At 39.2% G+C, this 20,149-nt stretch overlaps 1 protein-coding gene and 1 long non-coding RNA gene across 6 annotated transcripts in view; one reads left to right on the top strand and one right to left on the bottom strand.

Annotated features, from left to right (window-relative positions):
- Positions 1-104: 104 nt before the first annotated feature.
- Alp13 (Alkaline phosphatase 13) overlaps positions 105-20,149 on the bottom strand; it is a 24,408-nt gene continuing 4,363 nt past the window's right edge. Inside the window, exons 1-3 of one of the 4 annotated variants that reach the window (XM_017180097.3) lie at positions 10,577-10,764; positions 399-1,943; positions 105-339 (exon numbers count right to left, since the gene is read on the bottom strand). In XM_017180097.3, coding sequence (XP_017035586.1) covers positions 239-339; positions 399-1,743 — 1,446 coding nt within the window. In that variant the 5' untranslated portion in view covers positions 1,744-1,943; positions 10,577-10,764 and the 3' untranslated portion in view covers positions 105-238. Of the gene's footprint in view, positions 340-398; positions 1,944-7,222; positions 7,350-10,567; positions 10,765-20,149 lie in introns of those variants that run through there. The other 3 variants (XM_070286760.1, XM_070286761.1, XM_070286762.1) reach the window with 3 other exon arrangements.
- Positions 11,104-20,149, top strand: part of LOC108084224 (uncharacterized) — a 21,847-nt gene continuing 12,801 nt past the window's right edge. Inside the window, exons 1-2 of one of the 2 annotated variants that reach the window (XR_011445169.1) lie at positions 11,104-11,872; positions 17,779-18,167. This is a non-coding gene — a long non-coding RNA (uncharacterized lncRNA). The remainder of the gene's footprint in view (positions 11,873-17,778; positions 18,168-20,149) is intronic. The other variant, XR_001771052.3, reaches the window with a different exon arrangement.

The raw sequence follows: 20,149 nt of genomic DNA, 5'->3' as shown, positions 1-20,149 counted from the left end.
GCTCCTCCAGCGACTGCAGCAACTGTAACTATAGCAGAGTCCAGCGGAAATGTTATCATGTGACTTAACAACTAATAGAAGCATTGAATAAACACAAACTCTAGTTAAAGTTTAATAAATCAATTAACAAACGGAAGACTTTTATTTGGGGGAAAAGGATTAGAAGTAATAGTAATTACAACCATAGAACACAAACCTTAAAAACTATTAATTTTTCTTTTAAAACATTTAATTCCCTTTATAGTTTGGCTACCAGCTTACTCATGCTAAGGACATGAGCTATAGCATGTGCCAGGTAGGTTTCATTTCGTAAACCAACAAATAAGGTAGACCTGGGTCCTGTGAGAATACAAGAATAAAAATTAATCGTAGAATCATATCAGGGATTCCCCACTCACCCTGCGCAAACAGCAAACTCTCCGACGGCATTTGCTGCAGTCTTTCCTGAAGTCGAATTTCCTCTTCGTTAAAAATCTCTGACAAATAACTGATGGTTTCCGTTTCCTCGCTGATGTCTAGGCTGGGCTTTGGATATATGCCATTGGTAAAGAGCACCAGGGTTAAGGTATCCCTATCCTTAGGAAGACTAACCAGTGTATCGTTCAGGATCTGCAGCTGTCTTCTACTGTTCACTCCCTTCTCCCTAACCTGCTCCACAATTAGTAGATAGCCTTGTTTTTTTCCCTCCAAAACTTCGAGTGACTTTTCCACCATTAGCTTAAAAGATGGAGCCTTGGGATTTCCACTCAAGTCTCCATTGGCCATCACCCCCATCAGGTGGTCATAGCGGCTGGCATTCAGGGACTCCAGCTCATCGGTTCGCTGGATCAAATCAAACTTAATGGGCCTGATTTTGCTCTGCTTGAGCTTCTGATTGCGCCACTCCTTCAGCAAGTTGCGCCCTTCGCCGGCCTGGCAGAGTAGCTCGTCCACGGGATCGAACTGGGTTTGCGGCACGAGTTTGCTTAGCATTTGCCGGCCGCCGCCTATGATCACGTTGAGGGCCTTGCCAGTCTCTCCGGATATTAGCTGGCGGGCCACATCCTGGCAGCCGGATTGGAGGAAACCCATAGGCATTCGCTCATCGCATTCGTACAGGCTGTTGCCGTAGAGAGCTGCTCCCGTGGAACCCGTCAGCCGTTGAGTGGTCACAAAACCAGTTCGCAGGCCGGCTAATTGAGCCTGTCTTAGGACACTCATCAAGGAATCCGTTTGGTTATCCATTTGCTTGCATTCCGTTTCCATTTCCACAGACTTTTCCAGAGGAATCCCCGTCCAGAAGGCCCGGGATAACCCTCCCACTGGGCAGGGAAATCTCTGACTGCAGCTGTTCTTCAGGCGGGCCAAATGCGAATATTGGTCCCACACAAAGTTCACATTGCCCTGGCTAATCTCTCGAGCTGGAAACCGATGGGTAGCCAAGTCCCGACCATCTATTCCCTGAACCACAAAGATCCTCAAGTTCCTGGGATATACCGGACCCGATGGCGTTCTTAGAGCTTCATTCAGCTCTTCAATGCCCTTGTCATACCAGATTTTCTGTAAGGCTGCCACCCTGTCCTTCCAGTAGTCCACATCCGCCACGTTGGCCACCTCGTTCTCCACCTCGTAGCGCGTCATAAAGCCAATGCAGAGCAGGGTGATTAGGACCGTAATTAGGCATGTTCCGGCCACAATGAAAACCTGCGTCGATTTCAATCTTACTGTGCGGCACAGATCTCTGGTCCGTTGCGATGCCACCATTGCTGGGTCGTGGCTAAAACTGAATCACAAAGTTGTTTTGGGAAATCATAAACAACATTATCTGCTATCTTTCACGCGGCGATAAGGCCCGGTTTTGTCTTAAAGGTTTTACAGCCCCCAATCGTTGGCCATCTAGTTGGGTTTAAGTGTAGCAATTAACACACGTCATGAATTTTGAATGCACTAATTGGCATGTCAACCTAATGCAAAACACAGGGAGAAAAATTGTTAAGAAGAGGGATTTAAAAAACTAGCTGGTAATTTTTTACAGATATTATATATCTTAATCATGTGGAGTAAATAATATAATTGGTATTTTTGTTGATTTAATATCATCAATTTAATATATTTCGTTTTTTCTGCAAAACAATTACTAATTTTAGGAACAGTTAAAATTTATTTTAAAGAACTTTTGCATACTCACTTCTTGAGTATTCCTAATTATCTAGGATGCTCTAGAAAATCCAAGGTGTTTTTAAACCTATTTAATTTGTGTCTAAGAGTATGCAATAACATTTTGAATGCACCAACATTTATTTCAGATAAGGTTAAGTTACCAAAAAGTAAGGAAACACTACATTAGTCATAGTTAAAACTTAATTCTTAACATACCCAAGTGATTTCTGTAGTACCCTGATATTCAGAAATTAAAATCAAAGTTCAGTACCCAAATTATTCCCCTCCTAACTATTTCTCTCAGTGCCTTATATGGCAAATTCCGAGTTCAATTGCTGTTTTGAAGGGTCAAAATGTCCTCAGCTTTGGTCATTAACTATTTGTCACATGTACAGTAACAGCGGGTTGATGGAAGTGGCCGGGGGCCAGCAGAGTTGATTTGTGAGTTTGAGCCCGTTTTGGCCCTGGCCCAGTACTAATTGTCATTCGGCATTCAAATGCGGTTTTCCAATTTCCACCCCGCCGCTGAGAGAACTATTTCGCTTATGAATTCTCGCTCAATTATATCGGGGGAACGAATCGGTTCGTTCATTTCCCAGTTATGCGAATGCGAAATTGTTGCCTCAATTACCTGCCATTAACCTGCATTTAAACGCCGCCTTCCGTTCCGCCCAGCCAGTTGCCCCGGCCGCTGTCCGTCATTTCGTCGCTTTGAAGTTGCTGCCCAGTGCTTTGCATTGACATGTGGTTAGTTTTCCCCCGCCAAAACTGTCACAATTTCAATTTGAATCCCTCTTCTGACAACTGACAAAGGCACTCGACTTAGGATATCGCTTTGACTATCGTCTGGACAATTCATCTGCTTTCCGTTATTTGTTTTACCCACGGTCTTTACAACTGTCAACTTCGGGCGGAAGTGGCCGCCAAGCAATTTCAATTGCAATTTTTCAATCACGCTGTGCTCGGCCTTGTCAGCCGGCTGCCCACAGTGCGTATGCGTAATCTTGGCGAGGGAGTGGGCTCTGGGAGATAATATCCCTCCTTGTCCTACTATGTATCCTTGGGGGGCCTAAGAGTTTACAGTTGAGTCCACAAATGTGTGTGCCACATGGCGGGGGGTTTGTATTTGAGGCAAGGGTGGCGAGAAAAGCTTTGAAACCACCCCCCTTGGCATAAAGAGGTTTGTTTATTGGGTGAGCTTATTGAAAAAGCTTTTGGAAGCACCCTCTGGTGGTGAAAATTAAATATTTAATAATACTTTTTAAATTTTAAATTAAATTTTTTATTACAAAATTAATAGTTTCAAACAGGTAACTAAAAAAAACAAACTAAGAAAACAGTTAATATACTTTTTCATTAAATTCGTAGACAATACAAAAACAAACTGCATTAAATATTCATTAAATATGCAAAAATTTAATGCTTCTGAAAAGGTTTTTTACATTTAATAGGATCTCAGTTACTTTTAACCTAAAGGTTAATAATAAAATGTTCATTAATTTAAATTGTTGTACTTATTCGAACCTTGTTTTAAAATATTATTTAATTAGAAAAACTACCGATTTCATCTTAAAAATTTCTTCCTAACTTTAGGGATACCTATATTTATTTATATATGTGTTCTTAAAAGTCTAATAAGGATAGGTAAGCCCCTGCCTTTCCTAAAATAGCATATGGAAAACTATTAAAATTGCATAAAATATGTCAGCAGCTGGTCGAATCTTTTGCGGCTTGTGTCAAGGATTAGAGGACCCTGTCCGTCTACTGACAGATTCATATGCAGTGCAAATAGCATTTCGCATGCATCCGACAACCGCCACAGGATACAATTAGTGGCGAGTGGACGTCAAGTAACAGCACCCATCGAGGGGCATGGACCGAGAGAGCCCCGAGCTCCGAGGACAGGAAACCGAGAACATGGCCAAGAATGGTGGCTTTGACGTGACGCATATGGGTCACTTGGCCCGGGCAATGGCAATGCCTGTGCAGGATGCGGAGCCAGCAGCTGCATCCGCCCACGGTCACATCCACGCCCACGCCCACGCCCGGAAAACTCCTCCCAGAAAACAAGAGAGAGAGAGAGAGAGAGAGAGAGAGAGAAAGAGTGGATGTGGGCGGCCTTGACCTTGCCCCCTAAATAGCAATTTCCATTATGAAAAGCGCCAGCTTAAAGCATTTTACCATATGGCAAGGAATCCGGATTCCGAAATCACAGTGACCTTTATTTACAAAGGCAAATAAAACTAAGCCCAATTAAACTTCTAATTGGTCGCGCCAAATGCGAATTACGAAATTATTTGTAATAAAATTCCGCTTATTTTGTAGTTATTCCATTAAAATTAACGCTCGAAATAAAATGCAACGCAATATTTTACACACAACGGGAGAGATCTATGCACGCCTTCTATCAAACATTCCAGGGACATGGGCGTAGTAGGAAAAAGGGGTGGTAAATTTCCTTGAGTAAATAAATTCCTTTATTAAGTAATAAGTAAATATAAGAAATTAGGTTATTATATTAATTTAAAATTTTTTTAAATTTATGATTTTGATCCCCTTTGTATCACTGCAAGGTCATTAATTTGGTTTCGAAGCCAAGCAATATTATTAGTCAGCCTTTGTTGCTTCCAATGATTACCGCATCTACCCTCTCTGTATTGGGGAAAAATAAATTTCCCCATTTATTAGCAAAGTGCGCTTTTTGTATACTCTTATTAATTGGGTAGAGAAACTATATACATATATCATTTTTAGTAAATATAAAACTGTATTACCTTTAAAAAATAATTAAATACGATTTTTGTATACTCTCTTTTTCTGAGATACAGAAACAACATATATAATTATTAATAAATAAAAAAACTGTATTGTTTTATATAAATATTTTATAAAAAATTATGTGTCTCAAGAGATTTTTCTTTTTTTAAAGAAATATTAATATAAAAACAGCTAATTTCCGCATATAGTACAATCATATAAACTGTTTAGTTTTAAGAACACATCTTTTATACTTAAATCCCACAATATATTTCCTATTTTCTTTATAATAAAATGTCAAAGTGACCTTTTGCCTTAAAACCATTTTTCAGCTCGGGTTTCCCCCATTAAATGTCTGTCGCGAGGTCCGTTCTATGATAAGAACTTTTCCAGTTAACCCACACATTATAATATCATCCATAATTGGTAATTCTCCATAGTTTACGCTTGATTGCATGGCATTCTCATTGCTGTTGTTTGACAGCAGTTTATATAATGAAATCCGGGGCCCACTCGAGGGGGTGAAGCACACTATTGCTCATCTTGCCCCTCTTGGGTGCAATAAATGATGCAGTGGGTTGGAAAATTATCCATTTAAATCTTTAGACTGCAATTTCAGGGGCAACATACAGAAACACTCCAAGGTTCTATCAGTTTTTCGATTAGATACGATTTTTGCGATGTTTGTTGATAAGATACCTGTCAAAGCATTGCAAAACCTTAATGGTATTGAAGAAGTGTATTTGATGGTACCCCATAGATAATACGAAAAATTGTAATTTATTTTTGTTAAAAATTTATAATTTTGAAAATGTTTTGGATTAAACATATAATGTAGAAATTAATAGGGGATGATCAAGAAGTAAAAAGATTCATTAAAATAAAGAGGCCTTAAAAGCGAGTAAGATATTCTTGATTGTTACTTATATAAATTAAAAAAAATATATATAATTTTGCATAGTCTTTTAGCGAAATTAGAACGACATTTCTATAAAAAGTATTACAATTTAAATAATGCATAAGCGCAAATATTATTGGTTTATTATTTTTAAATGAATATACAACGAAAATTAAAAATACTTGCAATATTGTGAAATTTGCGGGGAATCATGTGTTTTTATTTATGTTAGGAAAGGCAAAATTCTCTCTAGTGCAGTTCTTTCCGCTTTTCCCTTTGCTTCTATTTCGCTATCTCTTGAGTTGCGTTCCCATAATGTTTGACAAACACGAAACTAAGAGACAAGCGACGATAAGCAAAGACAAAGGCAAGGGGGAAGCTAACGAAAGCAGGAGGAGGTAATGAAACGGAAGAGAGATAAAGCGGAGAAGTTGCAATTTATTGATTGTAAGTACATACACGATGCATACAGGCAAGGAGCTGTATCTTTGCATCTGTGTTTGTGTGGCTGTACTAAAAAATATAGTTGACAACTGACGATTGCACATACAAACACATTTATTTTGCGAGTATATAGCATGGCCTTGAACGTGAATTGCATTTGCGAAAAGAAAAGCAAAAAGGGAAAAAGCAAATACTAAGCGAAAGGCAAACAACAAAAACAAGATGCTAACAGAGACAGCGAGTGCATGTGTATGCGAGCGAGAGAGCGGGATGGCCACAGGTCGCAAAGAAATGTGCCAAAGCGAAAAGTTTGAAAGCACACACACACACACACACACTCGCAAGCTGCAACTGCATTTCCCATTCTCCTCTCTTGCACTCGCGCCATCTCCCTCTGGCCCGGCACTCTCTCTGAGTGACGCACACCCTTTGTCCCAACTAAAATTTCAAAGCAATCCCAAGGTTATCGCATACACATGCAGAAACTACACTACCTCTTGCTCTCTTTTCGCGCTCTCTCGCTCGGCCGCCTAACGCCTCCCCCCGATGCCCTCGACACTATCTGCACTTTGCAGTTTTTGGCAGATATGGAAAAGTACCGAAAATAATTGAATTTTCGATTGCAATTTCGAATTCTTGGCTGCTCTAGCCTTCGGATTAATCCACCTGATGAAATATGCAGATACAGATACATATGTATTTCCATCTACACGTGAAGAAATGATTTAAGCTGTAAAATAAGTGAAGAATGTTACCAGAAAATAAGAAAAGAATGAGAAAATAATGTAGTTTTTAAATACAATTTGATTAAAATAAATACAAATAAGAAACAAATCAGTATATACAACTATCTTTGAAGTCTCAACAAGACAATACTTAAAAGTTCTTATTAATATATTAATATTTATAATATTCTGACTTCAATATCATTTTTTAGTGTTTCATTTTAACCATATTTTTTAACGTATCCAATAATTTTCTTACCTGTGTTTAGTCACAACTTGTATCGCATGTTTTCTGCCTACATGGGCATCTTTCTATCTCGACTTGTCTACGTATTCTTTATCGCACAGATACAATTTTCAGTTTCACCCTTTTTCCCGTATTTTCTCTTCTATAATTTTAGCAAGCTGAAAACAGTTTCCAACAGCTTTTCCCCTGTGTTTATTTAGGTTAAAGGTGTGCGTCTGAGTGTATGTCGACGGTTGTGGGTGTGTGCCCGTGTTAATTGGTTTTGAAAATAGCATTTTACATGCTAGAAATGGGCTTTGATTAATTGACTTTGGAAATGTGCAAACATGGGAATAAATGTTTTGTCATCTTTAATTGTGGGAAAAGCTAAGCAACTAAGCTAAGCTATAGTTTTAAACTTACAAAATTTTATGTTTAAAGTTATACTTTTATGCCAGACACTGCAGTTTGATATATACGAATATTGCGCATACGCCATGTTGCCATCTGGCCAAGACAGTGCTCAAAGCCATAAAACCATGCAATTTCGTCTTCATTTTCAGTTGACATTCAGGGGAAGTTTATGAGATATCGAAACAAGCATAAAACCAACCCTGTTTGCCCAAGAAAAATGTCAAAGTTGAATGCACAATATCAAAGTGGCAAACGAAATCGAAATCGAAATGTGAATCATTTGGCACTTGCCAACATATGTTCGCCATTAGCTTTAGCGTTGCATAAAGCGCTTCCTTACTCTCTCTCTCTCTATTTCTCTCTCACTCGCTCTGTTTGCTCTCTTTTACCCCTGCAGCAAAGGCGAAACATGAAAGCGAAATTTCTGGCACATATTTCACAAAACGTCGACTGCAGACAACACGTCGCATTCGGCGATGATTCATATGGGCTACATACAACGATATATATGCATATATATACATTTGCCACCCTCACAGCTGCACTTCCCAAGCGAAAGCTCTCCGAAAGCTGGCTCTCTCCGCTCGCTCTCTCTATCTCTCTCCGAGCACACACACAGCGACACAGCGAATCCTTGTGGCATGTATTTCAAGTTCACTGTCAAGGTCACCTACTATACACATGCGCTGCTGCAGGGCGACGAAGGAAAAGGGTAAGGGCTCTCTCTGTGTTGCAGCAGCGAAATCATCCGTTTTAGCACCTACACAGTGCTTGCCAAAAGTATGCACTCGTTCCCTACACATAGTAGCTTCTACTCCCTCTTAAAGCTCCCTCTCCAACGCCCACCCACAGATTCCCTAAAAAGTATACACATTTTATAATAGATGCGATTCGAGCTCGGTCTTCCAGGCAGTATTTTGAGAAAATATATAAACACTCGCGGGGGGCATAAATTCAGAGATGCATATAGTATGTTCATATATTAATCGGGTTTATGGCTTCGAAGCATCCAATTTCGAGCTTCAATAAGCTGGATTTGGGATAGTTTTATTAGCTCCTTAATCAGTTTCTCATTATATCTTTTTATTAATTCATAATCCTAGTTCACAGTTTAATATAAACGATTTTTGTTGTTATTTGATACGTTTAATACTTTTTTTATTGCCCGGTAAAAGAATACCTATTTAATTAAATTAAAGTTGTTACTATTTGCTATTTTATTGTTCTTTAAGTTATTATAATTCTGTTGAATAAATTACACTTAACTATATTATAGTTTCAAGCAGACTTTAAATTTAAACAATTAAACAACTATTGCAAGAGGTAAACAAAAAGATTATTAAAAATGCCTTTTTATTTTATAAATAATTAAAACCTAAATATAAATAAATAAATATATATTTTAAAACCAATTTAACTATAGAATTCTATATCACCTATAAATGTTGCCAAAAAGAATGCTACATTCTAATTATTTCGGATTATGTAAATAAATTTAAACATTCCGCATTCTGGAATTTTTTATTGTTTCTATAACATTTTAATAGTTTCATATTAGTTCCATACCATTTTTATTTCCATAGTTTATATCTTTCTAAAGAAAGCCCACTATGAAGGTTGGTTTCCTCATAAGATAAGAAGAGTCAGCTAAAAAGTTATTTATAACCCTTACCCTTCTGTGTAACGCAATTCTCACTTTAGCCGTAATGCATTTTTTCCCATTTTCATCACAGTGCCAATGGGCGGAAAGCTACCACCCATCGTTCTGTAGTAGAGTGTTGGCATACAGCTGGCTGTCACTGTGGAGGTGCAAGCTCGGGATGTGTGTATCGGTATATACAATATATGTACATACCTATGTAAGATGTACCTATAGGTATAAATGTACATATTCTGGTCATCCATATACATATATACATATGGGCTGGCTTCACTGTGTGTTAGTGCATCCACGTGTGTATCTGCAGCCGAGTTCGAGTGCGAGTGTATCTGTATCTCTAGAGCGCATGACATAAGAAATCGGCGCACGAAGGCAAATTGGTAAGTTATGAAAGTCCCCAGCTCGACATGCAATAACATCTGTTGCATATAGCCGCTACACAGATATACATGGATACAGGCATACATCACGAGGGTACATACTAACATACATATTTACCTTAAAATAGTGTATACCATAGTGCAAGCGCTGCACTCAAGGCATTTAATTTAATTAAACAATTAAACAAACATGGCGGGTAGCGCTCTCTCACACACACACACTTGCTTGTTGGCCCCAAACAAATTCAATTAGGAAATTAAAATCGAAAAGCCAGCAATGTTTGTGCCCCCATAAAGAGAGGAGCAGCCCATGGAACGGATGAGAGAGACAGCAGGACCGCGGCCCGAAAGAGATGGCAGGCTGGCTTAGCCGGCGCAGAATTGCAGCACACGCACATTTGTCAATCGAAAAATCGCATGACATAGCCCACAATGTGCCATATACTATATGATGCATGGGTATTAGCAGGTTCCACCCCCACTACTATATGGCCAATACAGGGAACCGATTTCCGTATACTTAGCGGGTTCGAGGCCAGTAAGCCAAGTAATTATTGAATTCGCTGCTGGGCTTGTTCTGTGTTGCAAGCTTCAGTTAGTCAATAAGTGCGCTAATTATATACAATTCGCTGCCCTGGCCCAGGCCCAGTTCCAGTCCCAGAACCCGAACCCAAAAGCCCAGATACCCAGCAGATACAGATACACAGAGAGCTCAGTGCACATACAGTGGGCACTCTCACGAGAGATTTAGAAGGAAGCAAAGAGATTGTTAAGGGATTAAAAGTCAAAGAAAGGATTTGCTCAAACCCCGATAATGCAAAAGTATTTCGGGTTTCAGCAAGGCATCGTTGAATGTATTCTTTTATTAAAAAAATAATATAAATAAATAAAATAAATAAATAATATAACGAACGAAGTACATACATAACTCACTTTTAAGAAGTCAAAGATGATAAAAGCCAAAGGTGAGAAGAGTCCAAGGGCATTTTTCAGACTCGGGGTTTCTTTTTTATGTTCTTTAAGTGATTTTCTTTATTGAGCGACCACTGTACTGGTGCACAGGAGTGGGCAACGGAGGGCAGTAAAAGCGACGCGTCAGGGCAGACTGCACAACTTAAACTGCAAGTACATGGGAGCGAGTGGGAGAGAAGACGCCGCCAGAGCAGGATGGCGCCAGTTGGGGAGAGCGAGAAAGCGAAATGGGATCAGAAGAGGAGTAGCTTTTCGCATGTGTATTTGTGTGTTACTGTGAGAGGGAGAGGGTAGCTAACTGCTGGTACTGCAATCGGAAGCTCACCTACATATAGTACTTCACTTGGCGCGCTCTCTTCTCGCTGCATTACATAACATCCTTGAACTTGAGCTGAGCTCGTCTGCTTTTTTGTTGTTTTCCCTCCCGTTGGCATTACCTTTTTCAGCTCAGGAGCTCCTTGCAACGCACACATACACGGGCTCGGATACAGCCACAGCCACAGATTCTTCGGCCAAACAAGTGTGGGCCTCTGCACTCTCTTCGGAACCTTTCGGCTTTTCACGAAGGCAACGCCAGCGACGGCGGCTCTGCCATTTTCAGCTGGGCTGCGCGTTGGCATTGAAAGTTAGACAGGCGAGCTGCCAACAACGCTCCATTCCCAGCCTCAAAAGTCTTGAACCTCACAGCAACCCCCACCAGAAGAATTCTAAACACAACAAAAAAATACAGAAAAGCATCAGCAAAACTATACTCTATTATTCGTTAACAAATCAGACACGCAAATGACATCAACTGGGCAATTGAGTTTGTTGAAATTCAACACAAAAAGCCAATAACAATGCAAAATAATTGCAATTTAATTGTGTTCAATTCAACGGGAAGTGAATTATAAAAAGTATGAAAAAAAACAGCGGAAAAAAATTGAAATTACGCATATCCCAAAATTAATACAAATTATACCCAAACCAAAGTCATTCAATGTGCATTCTATTGTGTGTGGAAATGAAGAACGGAAGAAAGAGCGAGAGAGCAAAAAGGATTGGGAATGCAAATTTTAATCTTACAACTATTTTGAATACGTGCCCCCCAAAACAAGTGAGTTCCCACTTACATAAAGAAACAACGCTAAAAATATGGCAAAAAAAAAACCAATAAGGGAAAGCAATCAGTGGAAATTACAAATTTAAAACCAAAATCAAAATTGCATCACTTAATTTAAACGGAAAAAAGTTCAAAATCAGCTGATTAAAATAAGGGTAAGTTTATTATAAAAAAAATTAAGATCTGCTTTACGAAATGCAAAAATGTATTCACTATAAAAAGTCAGAGGTTTTTAATAAGTTAACATTGTTTATATTATTTTTTTTATTAAAGCTTGATTCAGAGAGAATTATAGGAACAGAATAACATTCTTAAGAAGCTTTTGGGGAATAAGTATAATACAAAAAAAAGGGAACTACCGATTTAATAATGAAAAGGTATTTTTCCCTTTTAAAAATAAAACTTACATTATTTCTTGAAGAACTGAGAAGCGAGAAAATAAAACCCTTGCCTTAGATACATAGATAAATAGATATATGTATGTATGTACATAGTACATAGTGCATACTTAAGTAAATTTCTCAAATATCAGGCCCTCCTGCTCTCTTTTGAAATTAATTTAAAATCCTTACATTTGGTTTATCGTTTTACTTGGAGAAATTATAGTACTTTTTTAGATTATTTTACTGAAGCTTTTAAAGCTCTTGCCCTTTTATCACGCGAGAGAGCTTTTCGAGCGGGATCAAGGGATGGGGATCTGTGTAACCCCCCGCCAAACCCTGAACCCTTTGTTCGCAATTGTTTTTCACCGTTTTTTGTTTTGCTTCGGCTAGAAAAAGCGTCGCAAAATAAACAGGAATCCGCTAAAAGCAAAAGTGAGTTTCTGTTCAGCGGTCTCAACGCACAGATAAAAGTGCGCAGATACAGATACACTTCAGGGATGTGTTTGGCCAAGGGGGAAAAGGAGGAGAGGTGTAGAGTTCGATTTCGTTAAGAAAAGAGTGCAAGGCACGGGGAGAATAGAATGATGAATGAAAGAATGGTAGAGGAAGCAACAGCAGAGCGAGATGGCCAACAAAAGAGCGAGAGGGAGAGAGTACTGGCAGAGAGATAGCAGGGCAGAGCGAGTGAGTTTGAAGGCCATCGCAGAGAGCGCCTCCCGCTCTCTCTTTCTCTCCCCCTCTCTTTTGGCTTTCGAGAGGTGTGTGGGGCAGTAGGGCAAAAGTGGGAAGACTGGCCCAAAAGCAGGCCCAAGAAACAGGAACAGGAAGAATTGGAAAACTTGACGAAGCGAAGGCGAGAGAGATAGCTTGGGAGAGAGCGCTCGCTAGAAGATAGAAACTCTGCTGGCGTCGACGCTGGCAGAAGCAGCGGCAGAGGCGAGAACTTTCCATGCGGACCAAACAGCGAAAAAATCGTAAAAAGGCGACATTGAACAGCGGCACCTTCAACCGATCGCATTTACAAAAGTTTACCTAAAAATCGGTTAAATAAATAAATAATACAACAAATATGTGGATACCCCCAAGGGCTAAGGGTTAAGGTTGCCGAAGGGTTATGTGTGACATAGCAACCCCGCGAAAGCCAAACCAAAGTGCATATAAATATAACCGAGAAAAGGCGAGAATGTGGCAGCCAAACCGAAAGCTGAAAGCAGCAGGAAAGTGGAGAATGTGTGAGTAAACCGAATTGCGTCGTAGTTAACATTTTTTCGACGGCGTCATCAAAGGCACTGCCCCTCGCCCTTGCCCACCCCCGCCCGCTGTTGTTGTGATTGCGGAAAATACAGTCAACAATTGCTAAAAGCAAAGTTTTGCAAACATACGCTGGCTCTCTCTTCCTACCTCTCTCAAAATTCATTTGTTTTTCTTGCCCGGAATTTGCAGAAATATAAAAATGTATTTATAACATAAACAACACACGAATTAAGCCAGCAAAAGCTGCAAAAAAAACACACACACACATATATTCATCGTGAAATTAAACAAAACAAATGCGAAAAAAGCGCTTATAAACAGTTCCGTTTATACACCAGCTAAAAAAAGGAGGCAGAAAAAGAACGTAACATCGGGAATCCGGCAAAAAGGGAATTATGAGTTCCCCGGAACTCTGCTCCAAACGAAAAGATGGCTCTCAACTTTGGTGTTTGTGTTGCTGTTTTTGCCATTTTGCCTTTATTTATTTTTGTTGTTGCCAATTTTGCCCAACTTGTTTATGACTTCACTCTGCGCCAACAATTCAAAACGATTTGACTCGCAATTGTCGCTAATGGAGAGTGCCAATGATGTTCTCTAAACAAATTCAAATTAGAATTATACAATTAAATATTACTCCGTAAAGATTCGAGATTCTCAATATTTTCAAAAATAAAAATAGGCATACAAATCCGAGAAACATTTGAGCTTACCTTAAAATCTTTTTAATAGAATATTAAATAAAGAAATTAAAATAACTATCTAAAATTATTTAGGATAAATATATATTTTTACAGCCTTAATTTATGTAGTTAATGTACTTAACAACAGGCAAATGTGTACAATTTTCAAAGTAGTTCAGATATTTGACAACAAATTTATTTATAATTTATTATGGCTTTCTGAGTCTTTACATAATAAGGACGGATTTATTCCGTAAATTAATGTTTTATTATGAAAATAACGTGAAATAAAATAGAACCAAGACCCATTAAATTGACATTGATTTCGTTTATAATTAAATGATTGCATTAATTGAATAAACATTTAGATGAACTGACAATCGAAGTCTTTATTAATCTCGTAATATGTTTTTCGATCGAATGGGCTATAAAATAAGTGCTTATTCACTGACAAATCGTTAACCGAACTTCTGAGCGAGCATTAACTTTACTGTATAGCGGTAGTTTTATGAGCAGTCGCCTGTTGATTTACCGATTGCGTCACGTGTCGGCGGCAGATCAACGCTTTGAAATTCGCAAATAGTGCATACATGTTGTACTTCATTTAGCTATTTGTTTGTGAGTCAGATCAAGATCATGCGGGGGAACATACGATCGGGCGAGTGCGGTAAACAATTCTGTGAAATTGTAAACTGCAGCCCTCGGATATAACTTTTGCCATGTGATGCAGTCAATCAAGATCCAAGTGCGATTTCCCGGTGGAAAACCACCAGCAACAACTACTACTTACTACAGCAATTGCGTTATTTTTGTATCTGAACTTGACTCGGGCTTTAGCTTTGCGTGTCGCTTTTGTTTGCACAAAGATACGGGTTCATCGATGCGATGCCAGTGTGCGAGTGTGAATGTGAGTGTGCATCTGCATGTGTGCGAATAGATGGGATTTCGAAATTCGTTTACGTAACACCCGACCCGCCCCATCTCCGTACACAACCCACACTCATTACGGAAGCGAGGAATGGGCGGCGGTTTTGGGGATTGCGGGTTGAGGTTGGGCAGGAAAAGTCATCTTCACGGCTACACAGAGAATAAATTAAATATCTGTCGAACGAGGGTTTCTTTTCTTTCTTGTTTTGAAACATATCAAAACTTAAGAACTTTATACTTAAACACCTTTCCAATAACAGTTCTGCATATATCAAATTTGATCTACTTTTCTTAGAACCTAATCTCTGATGAGTCATTAATTTGTTATAGTTTATTAAAACTGAATAGGTTTTTTAATTTTTTAATAAACTTTATCAATTATAGCTTTTGAGATTATAAATACTCGCTTGATAACGCCGATCAAAATTATATATTGTTACCTTATAGGGTTGGAGATTCCAATAATTTCCCATTTTTGTGCTTGCATTAAACAACTTTAGAAAAATATTGGGTTGCCAAAATGTATAGATTTTAAATATGAATTACTTAAGAACAGCTACACGATTTTTTTTTTCAGTGTATCCGTTTTAATTACCGAGTGGCGTCATTTGGAGGAGAGTGTGAGTGTGTGTGTGTTGTGTCGATTGGATTTCGGATGTTGGCCGATGCGGTGGAATGGTAAAGGGGTGAAGGGAGGCAGAACAAAAAGGCAGAAGAAAAGGGGAGGCAATGAAGGGTACATTGCCCAAATAAGGTTGGAGGAAGATGACAACTCGACCCAGGTGTTCGCCATATTACGTATGCATCGCCAAAGCTGCAGTTCAAAATGGTCAGCCAAAGGAAAGAGGCAACCCAGAGGGGTGGTGGAAGAGAGAGTGAGAGAAAACGACAGCGCTAAAGCGCTTCGAAGCGCAGCCGACGTTGACGGCGGCGTCAGCATCGCGTGCTTGACGTTCGTTCAGTGTGTCGCTCTCACTGTCCGTTTGTGTGTGTGTGTGTGCGTGAGTCTGTGTTTCAAGTTCAAGGTTAAGATACTAGTTGTACATACAGTGCGCGGCGCAGTGAGTGCGAGCGAGCTGGCACTATGTAGTTGCCTCAGTGCTGTGCTGTACCTGTGTGCGTGTGTGTGGCAAACCAGTTTGGCACGTTTCAGTGCGAGAGCGAGACGCCTACACGTGTAGCAACGAGAGCAGCGGCAAACAAAGAGGAAGCAAAAACAAAAGCAGAGCAAAAAGCAAAAGCGAAAAGCACAAACAGCAAACACACAGAACACAAAGGCGAACAAAACGTGGCGGCGTCAAACATTCATTGGACAAGGAAGAAGGCGAAACAAACATCCCGCTCCCGCTCTCGCTCTATCTCGGTTTTTTTTTTCATTCCCTTTGCCACACTTATTCGCACTTATTATTGCCCTATGCGTTTTGCCTTTCAATTTTATTATCTTTCACTCGCGCACACACACACACACGCGCTCACATGGGGCTTTAATTGAATTGATGTTGATGATTACGCCAAGTGGCGACTGCAATCGCCCCCTCTCTAGCTTTACGCGTCTCCACCCTGTCTCTAGTGCCTCCACCTCTTCAACCTGTCCGGAATACCTGCTAAAGCAAAACGAGAACTCCGCCTGGCCATTTAATTAATCGCCAGTGCCAGCCAGTGTCCGTGTTCCTACTTAATGGATTCCCCGCAGCTTTACAGTAAGCAGCGAAAAAAAAAAAAGAAAAAGCAACAGCAATCTAGAACCATCGATTCCCAAAACCCCGAAATCGATTCCAGTACACTGCTCGAATTAAATATCGGAATAAATATTTTTTAAAATTGTAGTAAATTAATATTGTTTGGAAAAACTTAAATGTTTCTAAAGAATTGTGATATATTTTGGTAGAAGGTTCAAAATTACAGTTTATATCTTAAAAGAAAAATCCTATATTACATTTTAAAGGCATAAAAACAAATGAAATGTACATTTCTAATGTTTATATACAATTCATTTATGTGCCACAATGCCTTTATTGAGCAAATTCTAAACACGATCTGGAACAGGAATACTATATGTAGCTCATTAAATAAATTCGCGCATTTAGCATAGCTACAAGTTCGTTGCACCAAGCACTGCAATGTACAATGCACTCGGGGTGGGACCTTGAGGCGGTCGTCGCTTTTGCAACTAGGTGAAGGGGAAGGCGAAACAACAAAATAAAATTCTATTTCTTTCCCTGATTTATGAATTAGGGTGAAGCACTCTGTAGGTATAACAAAAATATTTTTTTTTTAAATATTAATTATAATATTATTATAATATAATATATGCTATTTGTATTAATTTATACTATTTGTATTAAAAACCAAGTTTAAAGCTAAAAGATTCACTTTTATTATTATTTATTTTCCCCTCTACTATTTATACCCAAAAAAATTTGTACTTAAATATTAGTTTTGAACTGAAAATTTGACTTCTAAAACAGTTATTTCAAGACTGTTTCCGGTCTCTATTATATTGTTTTTTTCTGACAAAGTTGATCCATAATGTTTAGTAAAGTAAAACATTTCTCTAGAATTTGTGATATCTTTCTATCTGGAATTTATTTTAAGAGTAATTCCCGGTGTGTGTGGTGTGCGCAAATTTCGCCGAAAATTGCGGCCCTCATAAATTGTGCAAACGAATGGCCTGGATGGGCTGAAAGGAATGTGTTTGTTTATAGATGACGGAACGAACGGACCAAACGCTGACCGGGCGGGAATCAATAATGTTTGCCTGCAGTGGAGCGATGTTTTTTTCTAAACAAAAAATCTCGTATGTTTGTTTATTTTTAGGGTGCGCTTGCTGCTCCAACTCCGTCAGCAAGGGAAATTTAATTAGCGACACTTCAGTTCAGTTCAGCTGAGCGGCTAAAAACAGCCCCGCCCCCTCTGGAACGAAGGGGGTAAGAAATGGGCGGAAGGCGAAATTTCGTTGATTTCTGCATGACGACAGCAAAAAGCGAAAAGGCGAAAGGAAACGAGAAACAACAACAACAATAGTCGGAGTGCAGCGCACACACACACAAACGCCCACACATTGCACTGCTGCTGCTGCATAGGAGTGAACGAGAAGGCGAACATGGCGCGGACATGCGCTCTCGCTCTTGAACTTGAAAACCGGCAAACGAACGAGAGAGGAGAGCGAGAAAGAGCGACATCTAAAAGAGAGCTGAGCACATCAGGTATGTGATTTGATTAACTTAAACAACAACAAAATCAAGGCCCAAGCTTTTTGCTCTCTTCGCGAGCTTTATTTGCTAGAGCGAGAGCCAGCAGAGGCTTTTGCGTGGGCGACTTAAGACAGCGCCGTCGACAGCGCTGCCAGCGTCGGCCAACTGTTAGCTGTTTTGTTGTAGTTGTGTACCGAGCGCGACCAAATACTGTTGCATACTTAGCGGGGCAATGAGCAGGGAAAGCGAGCGGGAAATTCGAGCAGAATATCTGTGGAAAGCAGCGACGGGGGTGGGTGAAGGGCAACCTCCACCTGTGCGAGTCCAGCTGCAGCTTCCTGCGGCGCTCGCCTGCGCTTATTCGGCGACAAGCGGAGGCCCGATGAGGTCAGCAGTGCGGATTACGCATACGCCTAGTATTCCCGTACCCAGAACGCGACTATTTGTGTGTGTGTGTGTATGCCAGTGTGACCAAGTTCATTTAAAAGGCGCGTCTCCTTTATTTATGGCAAAAACGAAATCAGGTGCGGAGAATTGATTGGCAGAGGCACAAAACAAAACAGCAAACAAATACAATATATAGCGGGGCGTGTACTTCGTACAAAATCATGTGACGCACGCCAGCATATGGCAATTAAATTTGAATAATTAAGCAGCTAATCGGATGCATACAAACGTGGCAGGTGCAACACTTGTAGGCACTGTTATTGTTGTCGTTGTTGTCCTGCACCTTGACCTTTCCACGCCCATGCAGCCGCACAGCTACATGTGTATATGCGTGGGTGGCGCACACGAATACACAAAGGATATGGCGTTCTCCACCTCTCCCCTACATATAGACACGTTCGCTTTCGCTTATGTACACACATACATACATATATACATATATACATATATACATATATGTATGTAGAATAGAGCCCACAGTTGGCTGGCAGCTGTTGGAGCCGAATCGAAAACAGAATCCGAGATGCACACACACTTCCTCTATCTTTATCCCGATGAAGAGGTCCTCTGTCTTCTGGACAGCGGAAAGTTTAAAAGAGAAACACACACACACACATAGTCACAGCTGGTGAAAATAAGAACCAAAAATACAGTGAAAAGTGTTTAGTTAAAGGTTTAGGGGCTAATATCTAAAAAATTAATAAAGGTTTCAAATAGCAGAGGGAAGTTCATAAGCTGTGCTTTATAGTTTTGAAATTACCTTGTAAAATTACAGAATTTTATAAAAACAAAGCAGATAATTGATAAAATTAAGTTTATTATTTAAATTAGTAAACAATTAAAAATTATAGAGGTAGAATATTTTCCCGTGCCTTTTTTTTATATATGTATGTCCTTTATAAACAATTTTTAAACTTAAAAGAGCCATGGACATATCCTTCTACAATAAATTTACATAAAAGCAAACGAACTATTAGGTGAATTTTTAGGAATTACAAAAATTAATTACAATTAAAATAATACATATTTTAGCATAGTAAAAATATAAAAAGGATCTAGTTGTATGTTTTTTTTATTATTATAAAACTGCAAGTAAAAAAGTGTGAGAGAAATGTATTTAAAAGCAGTAAATGGGTCAAATTTTTAAAATGTTTAAAATTATAAGTAATTCAGTTTATTTTCTAAAGTCTTAAAGAATCCCTTAATAGTTTCTACAAAAGACAACAAATCCAAAATAAGGTAGGACATTTTTATATCTCTTGGAATAAAATATAAATATTTTAAAGTGTATCATTTTGTGTTATTTATTTTACATTTATTTTTATAAAGTGCTAAATAATACGAACAAATTGATATCCAAAATCAAGTGATCAAGGACAAATATGCCAAAATCAAATAAAAGAAATATCAAGTGCAAAAGTGCAGCCAAAATTGAATTTCCGATGGAAAACTACGCCTTCTTCGGGAAGGTTCTGCGAGGGCAAGAGCGAGACGGAGCGGGGCGGAAAAGCGGTTTGTGTCCGCGCTAAGCTTTCCACGCGAAGCTT

This window comes from Drosophila kikkawai, chromosome 3R (assembly GCF_030179895.1).
Source record: "Drosophila kikkawai strain 14028-0561.14 chromosome 3R, DkikHiC1v2, whole genome shotgun sequence".
Taxonomy (NCBI): Eukaryota; Metazoa; Arthropoda; class Insecta; order Diptera; family Drosophilidae; genus Drosophila; species Drosophila kikkawai.
The sequence above is the reverse complement of the archived record's forward strand: the minus strand, read 5'-3'. Positions and strand labels throughout refer to the sequence as shown.